Here is a 15,115-nt window from a genome sequence, read left to right as displayed (position 1 = left end):
CTTTTAGATGCTGGTTTCCCCATCTTTAAACTTCATTCCTCTGTGCAAATTGTTCATCATTGCTGTCTTCATAAAAGACAATTATGTGGTTAGTGAAATATTAACTAATGCTTCTTTAAGGAGAAAAACACGTGATTCTTCCATACATGGAAGTGGAGCAAAACTGTTGTCTCTCAATCATACATACTTTATACTCATTTTGATAACTGGCAACTAGACACCATAATACACAGTCTCACTGTATGCATTATAACATATGCATTATATTAAAAATAATCACACGAAAGTCAAGCAAAAACATTCCCCATGCTTCGTCTATTCTTTTGTTCCATTTGTTAATGAACCAGATATTTATTTTCCTGAATGCCAATCAGACAAATTACACATGATCGCAGATTTTTGGCTATGTACAGTAAATAATGTTTGACCATAAACGTGAGACTAAGATTGTGTAATTACCAGGGTATGTCCGTGTAAACAAAACAAACAAAAAATGTCCAAAAATAGTTGAACACAACAAAATGATGAAACATTTCATATTTATTTCATAATTTCACACTGCACTCTGTTGTCATTGCAGGCACCCGTGCATACAAGCCAACTGAAAGTTTGGTTCGTTGTTTAACACATCCTTATGCTCAAAGCACCAGCTTCCCAAACCTAAAATGGCACCTTATTCCCCACACAGCATGTATTAAAACAAATCCATAACCCTGAAATTACTCACTCACTGATGAGTGAAGGTCCTGGCTGTTGCTTTTTACTTGACCTGTTTCTTAAACATGTTCTTGCAAACCCTGTTCAGGGCCATATAAATTAAGGGTTAATAAGAGGTGAAAAAATATTGGAGAACCAAAGCAATTATGTTACTGTCTTTTGGAATACAGTCATGATGGTCCATTGGTCCAGAGGGAGGGTTCCTAATGTTATTCAACTTTTCTGGGCTGAGCAGCAAAATACAGGGCCACTAAGCAGTACAAGGTTCCTCCAATCGTCAGGCCCATCGTAGTCCTGTACAGTAGCCGGTCCATGACGCCACGCTTCAAATGAATTGGCACTCCATCAGCTTTCTAATATCAACAACAAAACAAAAGTTTTAAGTGATTAAATTACAGCCAAACAAACAGTTGTTCTAACATTGTGTGTTAAAATCACTGCTTTTGTAATAATAATAATAAGAAGAAGAAAAAGAACGAGAAACCAATGCGTTTCAAAAGGACTAAAACTTGTCTTAGGGAAGAATTTGTCCAACATTTTCCCTCATCAAAAAAATGAATGCTATGGTTTACCACAGTGTCTTTAAGATAATTTTTAACACACACACAAAAATATAATCGTAAAGTAATAGCAATAGAGCAGAGGACCCTTATTTAGTTTGATGGATCCTGCCATGTTCGAACAACACTTAACCCAATTTTCAGCAATCTCCTGAGCTATTTTCTTTGCTAGATGCAGGACAATATTCTGACCCTTCTGAAACAGAATAACCGCAGGATATGCCACCTGATTGTTAGCTACTCACTTTATCAGTTAGGGTGAAATAACTTGTGGCCGACTGAACCATATTAATTACTGCAGTAATGGTGGAAGCATCTTAACTATTTGCATAGTTAAATCCAGGTACTTTATTTGGCCAGGCAGTGTATAATTGACAGCATAACAAATACATTTTGTTAACTTTAATGTAAAATTAAATCTTATGTCTAAACATTTCTACCTAAATTATAGGTAACTGCAGTTTCTTCACGTTACTGCTCAGAACTTTTTTTGTACAAATAAATCTAACTGAAAATGAAAATTCAACAGGCTATCATGTGCTTCCTCTGAGAGACAATGTTTTTAAACTGCTACACATGCATTGTTAGGGCTCGGAATGAAGGGCAGAACACAACTGGCCACTATGATTGATGTGAGTGCGCAACCCTTCCCCCTGAGAGTTTATGGCTACAGATGGCTGTAGCAGGGCTCTAACTTGCAGTCTTCGGAAGATGTGAGGTTACGAAGTGCAATTGAGACACTCGGAAGCAATACGCACAAAACTGGTTATCTCCGAGGCCGATTACCGGTCACAGGCCAATCAAACAGAAAACCAGATGATACCGATCACAGGCAGATCTTTCAATCATCTCTAATTAGTTTGTGTCTGAATTGAAAAAATGAATGAATTTACATTCTCTCGTCACAACTCACTGTCAAATATAATCAGTAATTCTGCACTGAAGTAAGAGGGCAAAAACAAACCGTGGTCATCGGTTTAGGTTTCTTTATTGTTTCTCTACCAGGTTTAACCTTTGAGACACACACTGGCTTGAGGCTTGTAACCACTGCCTAATAAAGTCTGAAAGTATCCCAATCAGCTGTGTTAATTTGAACTCTGTGTGGATAAAGCGATAAGTGTCTCTCACTTTTATAATAAAATTATTATTATTTGTATAATTGCAGGTGACAAGAATTCCTGGATATTATTATAATAGTAGCTCTATTTCAATCTAGGGAACTAATCTATATGATTTTTCCAAAATTCTGCAACAGGACTCAACTGTACACATCACTGAGCTTCCTGGACAGTAATAGACCCAGTGATAGGACTCACAAAGCAGCATCTGTTTAAACAACTGACTTTGGAATTCTCTGAACACATCTAGCTTTCAAGCCATTACAGATTGTGATAGCAATACATTTTTTAAAATGTTTTATGCCATGCAGAGGCCGGGGTTTAATTACCACCCAATAACCATACTTCAGCCCCAGAATGGGCATCCAGCGCAAAACCTGTGCCAAGATGATGTGTGGATTGACTGTGACGACCTCTCGATGGGGGCAGCCGAAAGACAATAATCATCCAACGTGGTTAACCCGTAAGGAACTAGCTATATATGGCATAACAAAACCAAACAAAAATTTGTGGAATACCTGAAAGATTTTTTGCAGCTCGGGGACCTTGTTAGATCCCAGATATTCGGCTGTAGGACTGGCTTCTGACACAACCTTGGTGGGTAAGGCAAAGATCATAGGGGAGGGCTGTGAGGGCACGGAAGGTTTTAGCCCCTGTGGGAGGAAAAAAAGGGGGTTAACATTCAAATAATAGAAGTCTTAAAATGGTGGTGTATGCAAACAAAAAATATCAATTGCTAAAACTAGTGGCTTGTAAATTCGCACAGTCATTAGCAAGATCAAAATGATAACAAGGTCATCATGGAAGCGACCAGTGCGATCCACATGAAAATGATCCAATAGAACAGCAAAATACTAAGAAATACAGGTTGATTTTATGGATGAAGGTTTTCCCCTAACAAATCTTGTATTTGTTTTCATATTTATCATAGGTAGAGAAGTTTATAATACGTAATATTACTATCGACCACATTTAATTTAATAACGTGATGTAGAGTATTGTGCTTCACACTCGATCAAAACATTGAACAGAAATAAAAATATAATTAAAAAAAACACAGATCTAGCTAGACAGCAAGGGTATATACCTTTACACACATCAATATTTTCTGAGCTGGACTACCTGAAATCACTACATTTAGTGATTTAGTTTAGCATTTCCAATGAATAAACGTGGCAGGTCTACATGATTGTGAAATGTTTATAGTGTTTTAAAACACGCAGGAGTGGAAGTTACACAGCGCTGTAGATTGAGCCTGTGCTATTAGCCTTCTGCTAAACGACTTCCTGTGACACAAACCGCATTGAAGGTCACTTTTAGCGACACTATAAGATAACCGTGCGGCCGTTTACCTGGGGGAAGTAGGCGCTCGCCGATGTAGATCCCGTTAGTTTTCCCGTCACACCGCTGATTTTGTAGTACATTTTGCAATAAACGTATAAAACAAACTGAGATTACACCAAACCACACCGCTTCTGCTTCACCCCACACCAGAAGGGCGAAGACCCGGCTGAGCGGAAGTGACATCACAGCGCAGGCTTCCTTTTTTGTGCCTGAGCAAAAAGTCAGCACAGGGTTGTTTTTTTTTTCTAATTTCTAAAACTTAAAAGGTACTTAAAGATATATATAGATTAGATTTTTTTAAAAAATATTTGCATTATGGCTTTATAAAGTAAAAGCAGTCAAAATACCATCTTTTACAATCATGCTTGCGGATTACACACAATATTTGTATCATAATGGAGAACTATAGTTTCAAGTCACCGACAAGGACAAACAATATCACCTGTGCTGATATCAAGTACAACAGCACGATAGCATGTGCGATATTGGTTTTATACAACAGCTCTACATTTAGAACAAAATTTGTTATTAAAATGTTATGATTGGTTTGTTTATTTAACAAGTTATTTCGCTCCACCAACACACCCTTCTATGACTGCCATGAAGCAGTGATTCCATTAGTGTGTGTGTGTGTGTGTGTGTCCATGCGAGTGTGCATGACAACCGTCCTACACAGTAAGGCCCTTCCTCCTAGTCTCACACTAGCTACGATTCTTTTTAAAGTTAAAATGCAGGTTATTTTGTTCTACTCTGACTTTATATTTTGTATTAATCATTCTTATTGTGGAACGAATCATTAGAATTTCTATCAAGAATTTGGAAATTTGCTTTGTGAAATTTGAAATGTGTTTTGTGATTATCAGCTTTTTGGCATCTTGGCTTTATAATGGATTAAGTACTCTTGTGATTTAAAAGTCACTATGTGTGTGTTTATTATTAAAAGTGATTAGACTGACTTTTGTGGTTATGCTTAATCAGGCTTAAGTGATTTGGTCATATGTGATGACATATAATGTGTATATAATATAATAAATTACTGTTTTTTTTGGCTCAGAGATGGACAAGTATTTCCGTGTCTGCCAACATTGTGCTGGCAACAAACAATTAGCACATGACAGAGTAATTACTACCTGTTCGCAGAAGTTCAGGACACATTTCTGTGTCTCAAGAGAAACTAATATGTTATACACTGTAGACAAACATACAGTACAGTCGTTACACCTTTTTATTGTGAGAGGGTTGGATGACGTTGGATGGGGTTAACAACCACTCAGCCACAGGGTTAGTAAGGCAGGTTAAGGCAGCACGGTATATACTTTGTCATCACATGTCACAGAAAACAAAGCCTGGATCTTAAGTAAATGAGAAAATCATGTCTCCTGAGATCTTGTGAGCCAGCCCTAGTGAGCAAGCTAGTGGTGCATAGTGTAGTCTATGTACAGTAGACATAATAAATTAAAGAATAGATGGAGTCATTTGCAGTTTGTTTGGTAGACATACAGTAGTTATATACATAAACTCAGGTCCAGGGCACTGCAATTAAATTTTCAATGTTCAATAATTTGCCCTGAAATACGATTCTGGGGTTTCTGTAGGATTATTTGGTTCTTACTATCTGGCTACACTGAACAGCCGTCAATGTAGGTTCAGATTCTTACAAGGACCATGTAGCCAAAAGTTGAGGAGAATAAACCATGGAGGTGAAAGACAGTCCTGTAAATCTCATACGTTTCTCTTCATCTCTCTATTTATTCCACTTTAGAATTTTAGGTTGAATCCCTAATAGCATAAACTGAAAAGATAGTATGCCATGTAGGGTGTAAAATCCCATGTTACACACTAAACAGTACCTTGCTCAGGGGTTAATAATTACTAGAACACCTATGAAGTGGAGTGATATAGTTAATCATCCCTGGGATGTTCTACTCTATGTCAGCACTCCTTGAATGCCTCAACATCAGAGTGAGTAGATTTTTATAAACATAGTTTTTCTATTTGTTTCTGTCACCAGCTGTTTTAAGGTTTTTAAGAAGATAGGGAAAGTACAGAATGTGAAAAGGGAATATTTTAGCATTTACACTTCAGATGGATTTAACTGCTTTTAAATTTAAATTTAAAGAAAGTAATTAATAAAATTGGGGCTCTCTGGACACAAAACAATGAGACAGCTATTGCCTTAATTCTTCATGGCATACATACAACAACATGCTGGTAAAAATTCTTAGAGATTTTTGGTCTATATTGACATGATAACATCACACAGTCTGTTCCACCACAACCCCAAGGTGCTCTATTGGATTGAGATTTGGTGATTATAGATCATTTGAATACAGGAGAACTAATGGTTATGTTCAGGAAACCAGATTAAAATTATTTTAGCTTTGTGATATGATGCAGTATCAAAGCGTCACTAAGGAATGGATGTCACCATTACACTATCACCAGAAACCTAAACTGCTGAATGCAGAATAGATATATGCTTTTATGTTGTTCATGACAAAATCTGAGCATACCACCACTGCACCAGAAATCGAGACCCATTAGACCAGGCAATATTTTTCCAATCTTCTATTTTGCTGAGCCCATGTGAATTGTAGCTTCACTTTTCTGTTCTTAGCTGACAGGAGTTTCAGCCGTTGTGGCCAGTGAGTGTATTTTATGTTTAAATATGTCAGCGTTTTTATTTTGTATAGTTTAAGTGTCGCAGGAAGAGGCAAAGCTCTGCAAGGTTTTCTTTTCTATAAAAAGGATGTCACTGCATGGACTTCTTAATAAAAAAAAAAAGTATAGGTTCTTTAGTCCAATGTCAGCTAAATAGGATCAGGTTACAGCTATTTTTTTGTTTTGTTTAAACCAGGTTGCATATGCCTGCCCACTTGTTTACAACCACCAAACAATTTAGTGTAGGTTTATAAAGAACGTTCAGGTAAATAAATTATGAAAACAAAAATTACCTGTCCCTTTTCGGTAGGTCTGTGAAATGATAGCCTCAGAGACATTGTTCCTGTCTTATAGGAGTGGAACCTGATGTAATCATCTTATATTGTTCTCCATCCTTATCTGAGTTTAATGTTTTCTGAGTGCTGAGATTCTTTTCTGCTCATCGCAGTGGCAAAAAGTGATTGTTTGAGTTACTATTCTAGACTTCCACCATCATCTCAGGCCATCTGGTTATTCTTCTATAGTCTCTCTTATAAAGAAGGTGTTTCAGCCTGCAGACCTTCCGCCCACATGATGCTTTTTGGATGCACCATTCTGTTTAAACTCTAAGTGTATGTGCAATTCCCAGGAAAACAGCAGTTTCTGAAATACCCAAACCAGCCCATCTCTTGCCAACAGAGAGTCACAGAGATGACATGTTTTCCCAATTTGTTTCATGTAAGCATTAACTGAAGCTCCTGACCTGTAGCTGCATGATTTTACACATTCTGGTGTTACCACATGATTGGCAAAATGAAGAAATGTATAAATGAGCATGTGTACAAGTGTTTCTTTATTATTAATTTGTCTTAAGTGGAATGTTCTCATATCTTGTAATATTAATCTTGATTAAATTTACTCCTTTTGATAAATTGTCAGAATTGCAATGAACACACTGTGACTAGCTACCCTAATACCTACATTCCACTTAGCTATTATTAATTTGTTATAATTTCTTAAGCATTGGTTTCGCCTCCTTACCTGTTCGGCAGCATTCGGCCGGCAAATATCCTCATATTAAATATAGATGAAAGTAATTACAAAAGTAACTAAGTAATATGTTAAGGAAAATAGTGATAATTAAACACAATTAAAAGATATATTGCATGTTAAAATCTGTTGCACAATAGAAATGTTTAAATGTAAAAAAATGTCTGTGATTTGATCATTTCAGTTTATTTTATAATCTGATAACAAATTTACCATATAATTTTTTCCCCAAAAAATATAAAGTATGTGCTTCGGTCATTTAGTTCATTTAAAACTTTGGAAAACATGAGCAAAGAAAAATTCTTTCATAAACTTTAGTATCATTATTATATTTATATGTTAAATTTCATCAAATTCTATTTACAGTAAAAGCACATTGTACAGGGTACATAAAACTGTATTCATATTTACAATAAGAATCACATTGTTGATCACAAAAATACAGTCACCGGCATTATGAAACTGTTAGCTATTGAAATGTTATTATGTTGTTAACACTTCGCTATTAAATCATTAACAGCTTGATGTGGGGTGATTACACTTAAAAAAATAATGTTGGTAATTACAATGACTTCAAAGCCAATTTTAAATGATGAGACGTCAGGAGAGGTAGGTAGCAAATTCAGCTGAGTAGAATGGGCATATAAGATTTTCAACCTGCAGTCAATGTTTGCATAATCAAGCAGCTTTAGCTTTCCACTAAATTCAATACTGATTATGTAGAGATAACTAACTGGGATATTATGTGAAACAATCAAATACCACTTTTTTGTTGTTGGTCTTTCTCTACTCTTACATTTATCCTTAATGCATTTAGGTTCTGACTTCAGTAGTTGACTTATGTATTTGTATCGTGCCCCCGGACTCCATCAAGCCAAAATTACTCTATATCAGTGTGAGGGTTCACCACTATAGGGCAATGTTTTGGGTTTGTAGTTTTTGTTTGTAGACTCAGTTTCCCAGAAGGCATCTCGGTAAGGTGATATGGGTGCTCACCTGAACGAGGTAGCTCATTAGTTAGGTGATAAATAGCTGGTTGTTCTGGGAAACTGGGTCGAGCATTGTTTACCACGGGTTCTGTTAAGTGGGTATTTGTTTTGACTTGTTTGGTTATGGTCTGTTTGTTTAGTTATAGTTGGCATTTGGTTTATGGAGCTCTTTAAGTTTGCATATGTCTTAATTTAGTATGTCTCTGTGTCTCCAGGATTAGCCTCTAGGAGAATAAGCCTTTTGTGTTTTCCCCTTATGTGTAAGTAACCTCCATTGCTGTTTAGTTCTTAGTCTGTATAAATACTAACCAGTGCACTACTAACTTTCTTAGATCTTAGTCTGTTTAGTCTCCTAGTCTGTCTAGTCCCCTAGTCTTTTTAGCTCTTAGTCTGTTAGGTACTAACCTGTTTAGCCACTAACCTTTATAGTTCTTAGTCTGTTTTATACCTAGTCTGCTGTGTACCTAGTCTGTTTCTCTTGGGTGTTTGGCTACTAGACTGTTTAGCAATTAGTCTGTTTATCTACCATCTAGCTTAGCAGCTAATGTGCATAACCGCTAGTAGTAGGCCTAGCCTAGTGTGTGTGTTTAGTCCTCTAGCCGGTTTGATGTGTCTTGTCACGTCTGGTTTTTAACCCCGTTTCTGTATTGTATATTAGTTTTAGTCCCTTGTCTGTGTATTAGTTAATTATTGGTTTTGTTTATAGCATGCTCCAAAGTAAAGTCAACTCCCTTTGTTCATGTTTTGTTTTGTTTATTAAAAGACTTTGTTTGCCATCATCCCCCTCTGCGTCTATGCCTCACCATTAAGCCCACAGTCCGACACCTAACAGTATGTGACAATCAGGTTCAGTAATTAATCTTAATATAGACTATTATAATTGGGCTTCTTTGGGACTTTGACACACATGACAGTTAACGGTACTTAAAATTTTGATTTTAAGGATAATTAGATTCTTTTGATTGGCATTTGTGTGGAGGCATGGGAAAACCCTTCGTGTAACCGTAATACACTCACCTACTCATTTATATCGATCAACCTGCACAGGGTCTCTGGTGGCCCGAATCCTATCCCGGTGGACTTGTGGCACAAGGTACTCTTGATGGTGTGCCAGTCAATTCCTGGGCACACACATGGACACTAAGGACAATTTGGAAATGCTAATTAGCCTCATCCGCATGTCTTTGGACTGATAGAGGAAGATAACCAGAGAAAACCCAACAAACATGGGGAGAATATGCGTAATCCACATACACAGACCTGAGTTTGGAATCAAATTTTTGATCATGCTAACCATAATGCCACTGTGCCACCAACTGAAATACAGTATGTGTAATTTCTTTTTCCTTACCTTCCAAATCTTTGCCAATAGTGCATAGAGTAAAATTTGCATTTATTCCATTCCCATTTTATCAAAAGACAGCAAATTTAACTAATAATAAATTATGTATAAATATGACCATGTGAAAACTACAGCTATATCTGTTTATCAGTCTTTATTCATAACTTTGCTGTGTTGGCTATGTTTTCTGTATTTATAACATTATTGATTATTTTTATCTTTAATTACTTGATACATTTTAAAGTACACTGTAAAAAATATATTTTTTCATAGGTTTTGCCAATAAATTTTAGTGTTTTCTGTTTTTTATGATAGAAATTGATTAAAAAACAATAAAACAATAAACTGTATTAAAAAGAGACATGATTTTACAAAGAAATTTAAATGACAAACAATTACTGTAAAAACATATTTTTTTGTTAACTTGCTAGCCTCTTCTTTGAAAAGAATTTCTGGACCCCCTTGGCTTTTCATAGATGTTCAGAGATCTGTTAAAGGTCCTACACATCATATTTTTCATTAAATGTTAATATGATCTTTAGGGTCCTAATGAAAAGTTTGTATTATACGTTGATTAAAAATTCAGAATTATTGTGTAAAAAAAACACTACTTTTACCTGGTAAAAACTAGCTCTGTTCTCAGCAACCTGTTTCAGTACATGCTAATTTAAATGCTCATGACCTCTGCTGAGCCCGCCCCCCCAGTTCTGTGGGGCGTGTCTTCACAACACATGTGGGGTATAGCCACGGAAGTGTAGTCCAGTGCGGACAATGCTTTGGACTGCATTACCCACAAAGCATTGCCCACAACGCAGTGCTTTGTGGGTAATGCAGTCCAAACTGGAAAACTATGGATTATAGAGCCCGAGCCTGTTTTCTTCAGTCGTTTTTGGTTTGATTTAAGTACGGAACCTACGCGGAAGTTTGTAATATCGCTTGACAACGCAGAAATTAAAAAAATGGACATGCATCGACTCGATTTGTCTTTCTCATCACTGCATGGGCATGAATTAACGGGCTGTTGCGCTGCCGCGAGCAACAACAACAAAAACAGGAGAAGCTTACCGAGAGAGATACGGACGCGATGTGTTTACTGATGTGTTTACATAACTTCTTAATCTTCGACAGACATCGTTATAAACCATCTAATGTAACAAAGGTAAGCATAATATAGTTTTCCGACTACCCACACAGTTTGCAACTAGACAATCACCTTAATGCATTGTTTATTATAAACGGGCGATTAGGGATTATATAGAGACGGATGTACACAGAAGAAGCCATAACCATGTTCTATGAGAGTATAAGTTAACTTACACTCTGCATTCATCGTGATTATTAGAAAAGGCGATCTGCAAAGAGTCATAGTAAAATAAATTACACTCACCGAGCCTGGTGAAGATGAAGCAGGAACACGAAGCGTTAGTACAGATCCATTTTTTAGGAGCAGCTTCCTAGTAAAACCAGCTTTATATTGACCCACGTTTATAAAGCAGTCTGGTGAAAAATTATTATCGCAAACATGAACGCATTTAGGTAAATCAGCGGAGACGTTAGCTTCAAAAACTAAATTCAGCCACTGCGTCCTCAGTGGCTCAGATACCTAACCCTAGGTAGGTACCCTAGGTCACTAACCATAGGTAGTGAATGACAACTGCTGTGTTCGCTATTACACCCAACAACTGTACACAACACTTGCTTAGGCGCCATTTTGCTCCAGCGGCGAAAAACAATGGCCGACAGCTTCTTCTCACTCGGGGCGGGTCTTTGCTAAAACACCAGTGTCAATCAACTAGTGTAGGAGCGGCCTCTTGTGGTGTGGCGTCACATCGACAGGCATTTGAGATTGGCCTGATTTCAGAAGGGGCGTGTTATTGTAATAAATGAAAAGAAAACCACTGGGCGGCTCTTTATCATCGTAGAGTGGTTGTGTACGCACTCTCCTAACACACAGTTCAGTCCAAACAGCTTAAAAAAGTGCATGTAGGCCTGTATGACCCCTTTAAGAACAGTGTTTTTGTAGTTATCTTTGTCTATTATGTGAACTTCTTAAAGATGGATACATACAAACATGTATATATCTACTATATAATATACTTAAATGGCATCATATTTTGTATTCTTTTGGGCCTTCAAATGCATTTCAGTGATAAATTAAGTAAAATGCAATAGTAAATGTAACAATTTTAAAGTGTGTACAGTATATAGGAGATCCTGACCATCTGCCCTTCAACAGGGAAGAAACATCTTAGTGAAATTGCCAGGAAGATGGTTTCAACACAATCTCGGTCATTCCGAGATGTCATTGAAGATCAAGTTGTAGGTAGTGGTTATGACTCCCTCACCAAGCAGCTGCAGAGTAGACTTGACAACATAAGAAGGAGTGGGGGGGGCTCTTTTCTTCCGGCACAAGTGAGGGAGAAGACACACCTTCCAAGATAAGAGTGGATATGTATGGCTAAATAACCTGGCAACCAAAGCGCTTGCCACTTAATGAAATGGAAGCGACTCCGAAATGTACAAAAGAGGAATTAAAGAACATGCACAAAAACAAAAGCAAGAACACTGAAAGTATTGAAAAAATGATGGAAACTTTCTACACTCAGCAACGCAACATAAGTGGAATGGAGACCCCTGTTCTGGTAAAAGCGTGCCCATATCTGTCTGAGATGGATGTTAACAAAGAAGCCATTTCAAGTAAATGTAAAAGTCTTGTTTCATATCTCATCTCCGATGAGAAGAACAGCAAAATTAAGGACCTATAAGGCATGGAAATTGCTAAAGCAAAGGATCTAGATGCTGATCTCCTTGGATGTGTGTTGTTACTTCTGAAATACTTTAATGAAGTACAGGCCAAGATGTTCCTGTTGGTTAATGAGAAGTCTTCCATCTGAAATTAATCAACTACCCAGCACACCTTGCATTGTTGTCTGTGGTATGATTTTTATTTTCTCTCATTTAAGCAAAAGGCATTTTAATTTATATCAAGTATAGTACTTCTGGGTTGCTGAGGATTCTAGTAAACACTTAGATATATTAAGCTAAATGTTTAATGATATTATTATTTTATAAGACCCTGATGGTAGTACTGTACTAGTAATTTAGTTCCACTCTACATTTTTGAAAAGTTATTTTAGAGGGTAAGCCGTAAAAACAATTGCCATGTTATTACAATTATGTCATTCCAAGCATGTATGAGAGCACAAATTTGTTTAAAGATGACTGATTTTTAGGTTGATACTTTAAAGCTGAATGGTAACCAATAAGTTGATGCTCTGTCATTAGTGTAATCCATGTTATTCATTAATTTAAGGCTTCTGAACAAATTTGGGCACGTTATATTACAAGTAGGTTGTTTTATTTATAACTTATTTTAGTGTCCATACATACCACATTAAAGTGTCTCAAAGGTTTCTAAATATCAGCACAGATCTTTTATTGTATACATTTAAAAGTTTATTAAATTTAACAATTTCATTTTAATAGTAATTGTATTGCCGCAGAAAACTTTGATTAAACCACACAAGTCACTTGGATTACACTTGTGCCATACTAAATGACATGCAAGCCTAATACTGTAATTGTCACAATGTTGGTGTTTATGTGTACTGTTTCAGTAGGGAGTTCTTCACTGACAGCCGGATGCTTTATGATTGCTGTGAACCAGTTTGTTGTGAAAGATGATGTCACAAATTGTGATGATTCAGTTCAATTTTATTTATATAGCGCTTTTAACAATGGTCATTGTCTCAAAGCAGCTTCACAAAGATGAAATAAATAATAAAAATATATATATAAAATAATAATAATAATAAAAATAAAATATTAATAATAATAATAATAATAATAAATTGTGTATGTGTGAGAAAAATGTGTCTAGATAATAACGAGATGAATGAATGAAATGTCTCTGATGAGCAAGCCAAGGGTGTCGGCGACAGTGGCAAGGAAAAACTCCCTGAGATGGCAATAGGAAGAAACCTTGAGAGGAACCAGACTCAACAAGGAACCCATCCTCATTTGGGTGATACCAGATAGAGATGATATAACACCATGTGTGTTATGCAGCTGAAAGTACAATATAACAGAAATTCTTTAAATTAACATGAAGTCCAGTTCAACACAGGGATGAGTCAGCAGGTGCAGAGGGCAGATGGGATCTGGATCACTGGAAGCACAGGAGCAGGATGTGTAGCTCCAACCATAATAAGGCAGAATTCAGCTGGAGCTGGTCCTTCTCTGGATGCCTTAGGATCCTTGCAGGGTTGGCCTTTATCTACTGAAGCTGGTACAATCTCCAGATGCCTCGTGATGGGTAGAAAAGTACAGAACAGATGGAGAGAATTAGCGTAGTTGCCAATCTGGATAGATGTAGTGAAGTATGAAGTTATGGGATGAGTTACGCGTATGCCAGATTAAAGAGATGCATCTTAAGTCTACTTTTAAACTGGGAAACTGTGTCTGCTCCCCGAACACTGTCTGGAAGGCTATTTCAAAGTTTTTATAGCTAAATATGAAAAAGCCCTACCCCCTTTTGTAGATTTTAAAATTCTGGAAATTACCAGAAGTCCGGAGTTTTGTGATCTTAAGGAGCGTGGTGGATTATAGCGTATCAGAAGACTGGTTAGGTATGTGGGAGCTAAACCATTTAAAGCCTTGTATGTAAGTAGTACTATTTTGTAATTAATTCTAAACTGAACAGGTAGCCAGTGCAGGGATGATAATATAGGTGTTATATGATCATATTTTCTGGATCTAGTGAGAACCCTGGCGGCTGCATTTTGGACTAACTGTAGCTTGTTTATTGAGGATGCAGGACAACCACCTAGTAATGCATTACAATAGTCCAGTCTGGAGGTCATGAATGCATGAACTAGCTTTTCTGCACCAGATACGGATAAGATGCTCCTAAGTTTGGCGATATTTCTAAGATGGAAAAAGGCTGTTTTTGTGATATTGGAAATATGATTTTCAAAGGACAAGTTACTGTCTAATATTACGCCCAGGCCTCTGATGAGGCCCTTCAAATGATGTTTGTGATGTATTACTGCCTCAACATCAGTTATTCATCGGTTCAAGCAAAGGTAAGACTTGAAAGAGTAACTAGAAAATGTATTTTTTTTACTTTTTTTATTTTTTAGCAAGAAAAGTATATGCAAGAAATATATGCAACCCATAGATTTATTAATTAGATGAATTGTTCATTAGTGTAGTACACTGTCTAGATTACTGGAACTGTTTTTTGTTATTCAGTTGATTACACTATTCAAAATTGTTTTAATTGGAATTTTAAAAAATGCTTTATTATAAAAATTTTATAGCTTATCTACAGAATTGCAGATCATATTGTTTGTG

The 15,115-nt window shown here is 36.6% G+C and overlaps 1 protein-coding gene across 1 annotated transcript; it reads right to left on the bottom strand.

Annotated features, from left to right (window-relative positions):
* Window positions 1–522: 522 nt before the first annotated feature.
* On the bottom strand, window positions 523–3,907 carry LOC128528462 (cytochrome c oxidase subunit 7A-related protein, mitochondrial-like). The gene is made up of 3 exons (XM_053501300.1): window positions 3,748–3,907; window positions 2,914–3,048; window positions 523–1,070 (listed from the first exon to the last, which is right to left on the bottom strand). Exons 1-3 carry the CDS (start codon window positions 3,817–3,819, stop codon window positions 927–929), a joined length of 351 nt encoding a protein of 116 aa, XP_053357275.1. The 5' UTR covers window positions 3,820–3,907; the 3' UTR covers window positions 523–926.
* Window positions 3,908–15,115: the final 11,208 nt, after the last annotated feature.

Source organism: Clarias gariepinus, chromosome 8 (assembly GCF_024256425.1).
Source record: "Clarias gariepinus isolate MV-2021 ecotype Netherlands chromosome 8, CGAR_prim_01v2, whole genome shotgun sequence".
Lineage (NCBI taxonomy): Eukaryota > Metazoa > Chordata > Actinopteri > Siluriformes > Clariidae > Clarias > Clarias gariepinus.
Note: the sequence above shows the minus strand (reverse complement) of the source record. Positions and strands in the feature narration are given on the sequence as shown.

Coding starts and splice junctions, on each gene's coding strand:
- LOC128528462 (XM_053501300.1), bottom strand. CDS start 3,819: ATGTACTACAAAATCAGCGGTGTGACGGGAAAACTAACGGGATCTACA. Junction 3,049..3,747: donor CGAGCGCCTACTTCCCCCAG/GTAAACGGCCGC, acceptor TTCCTCCCACAG/GGGCTAAAACCTTCCGTGCC. Junction 1,071..2,913: donor AGCTGCAAAAAATCTTTCAG/GTATTCCACAAA, acceptor TGTTGATATTAG/AAAGCTGATGGAGTGCCAAT.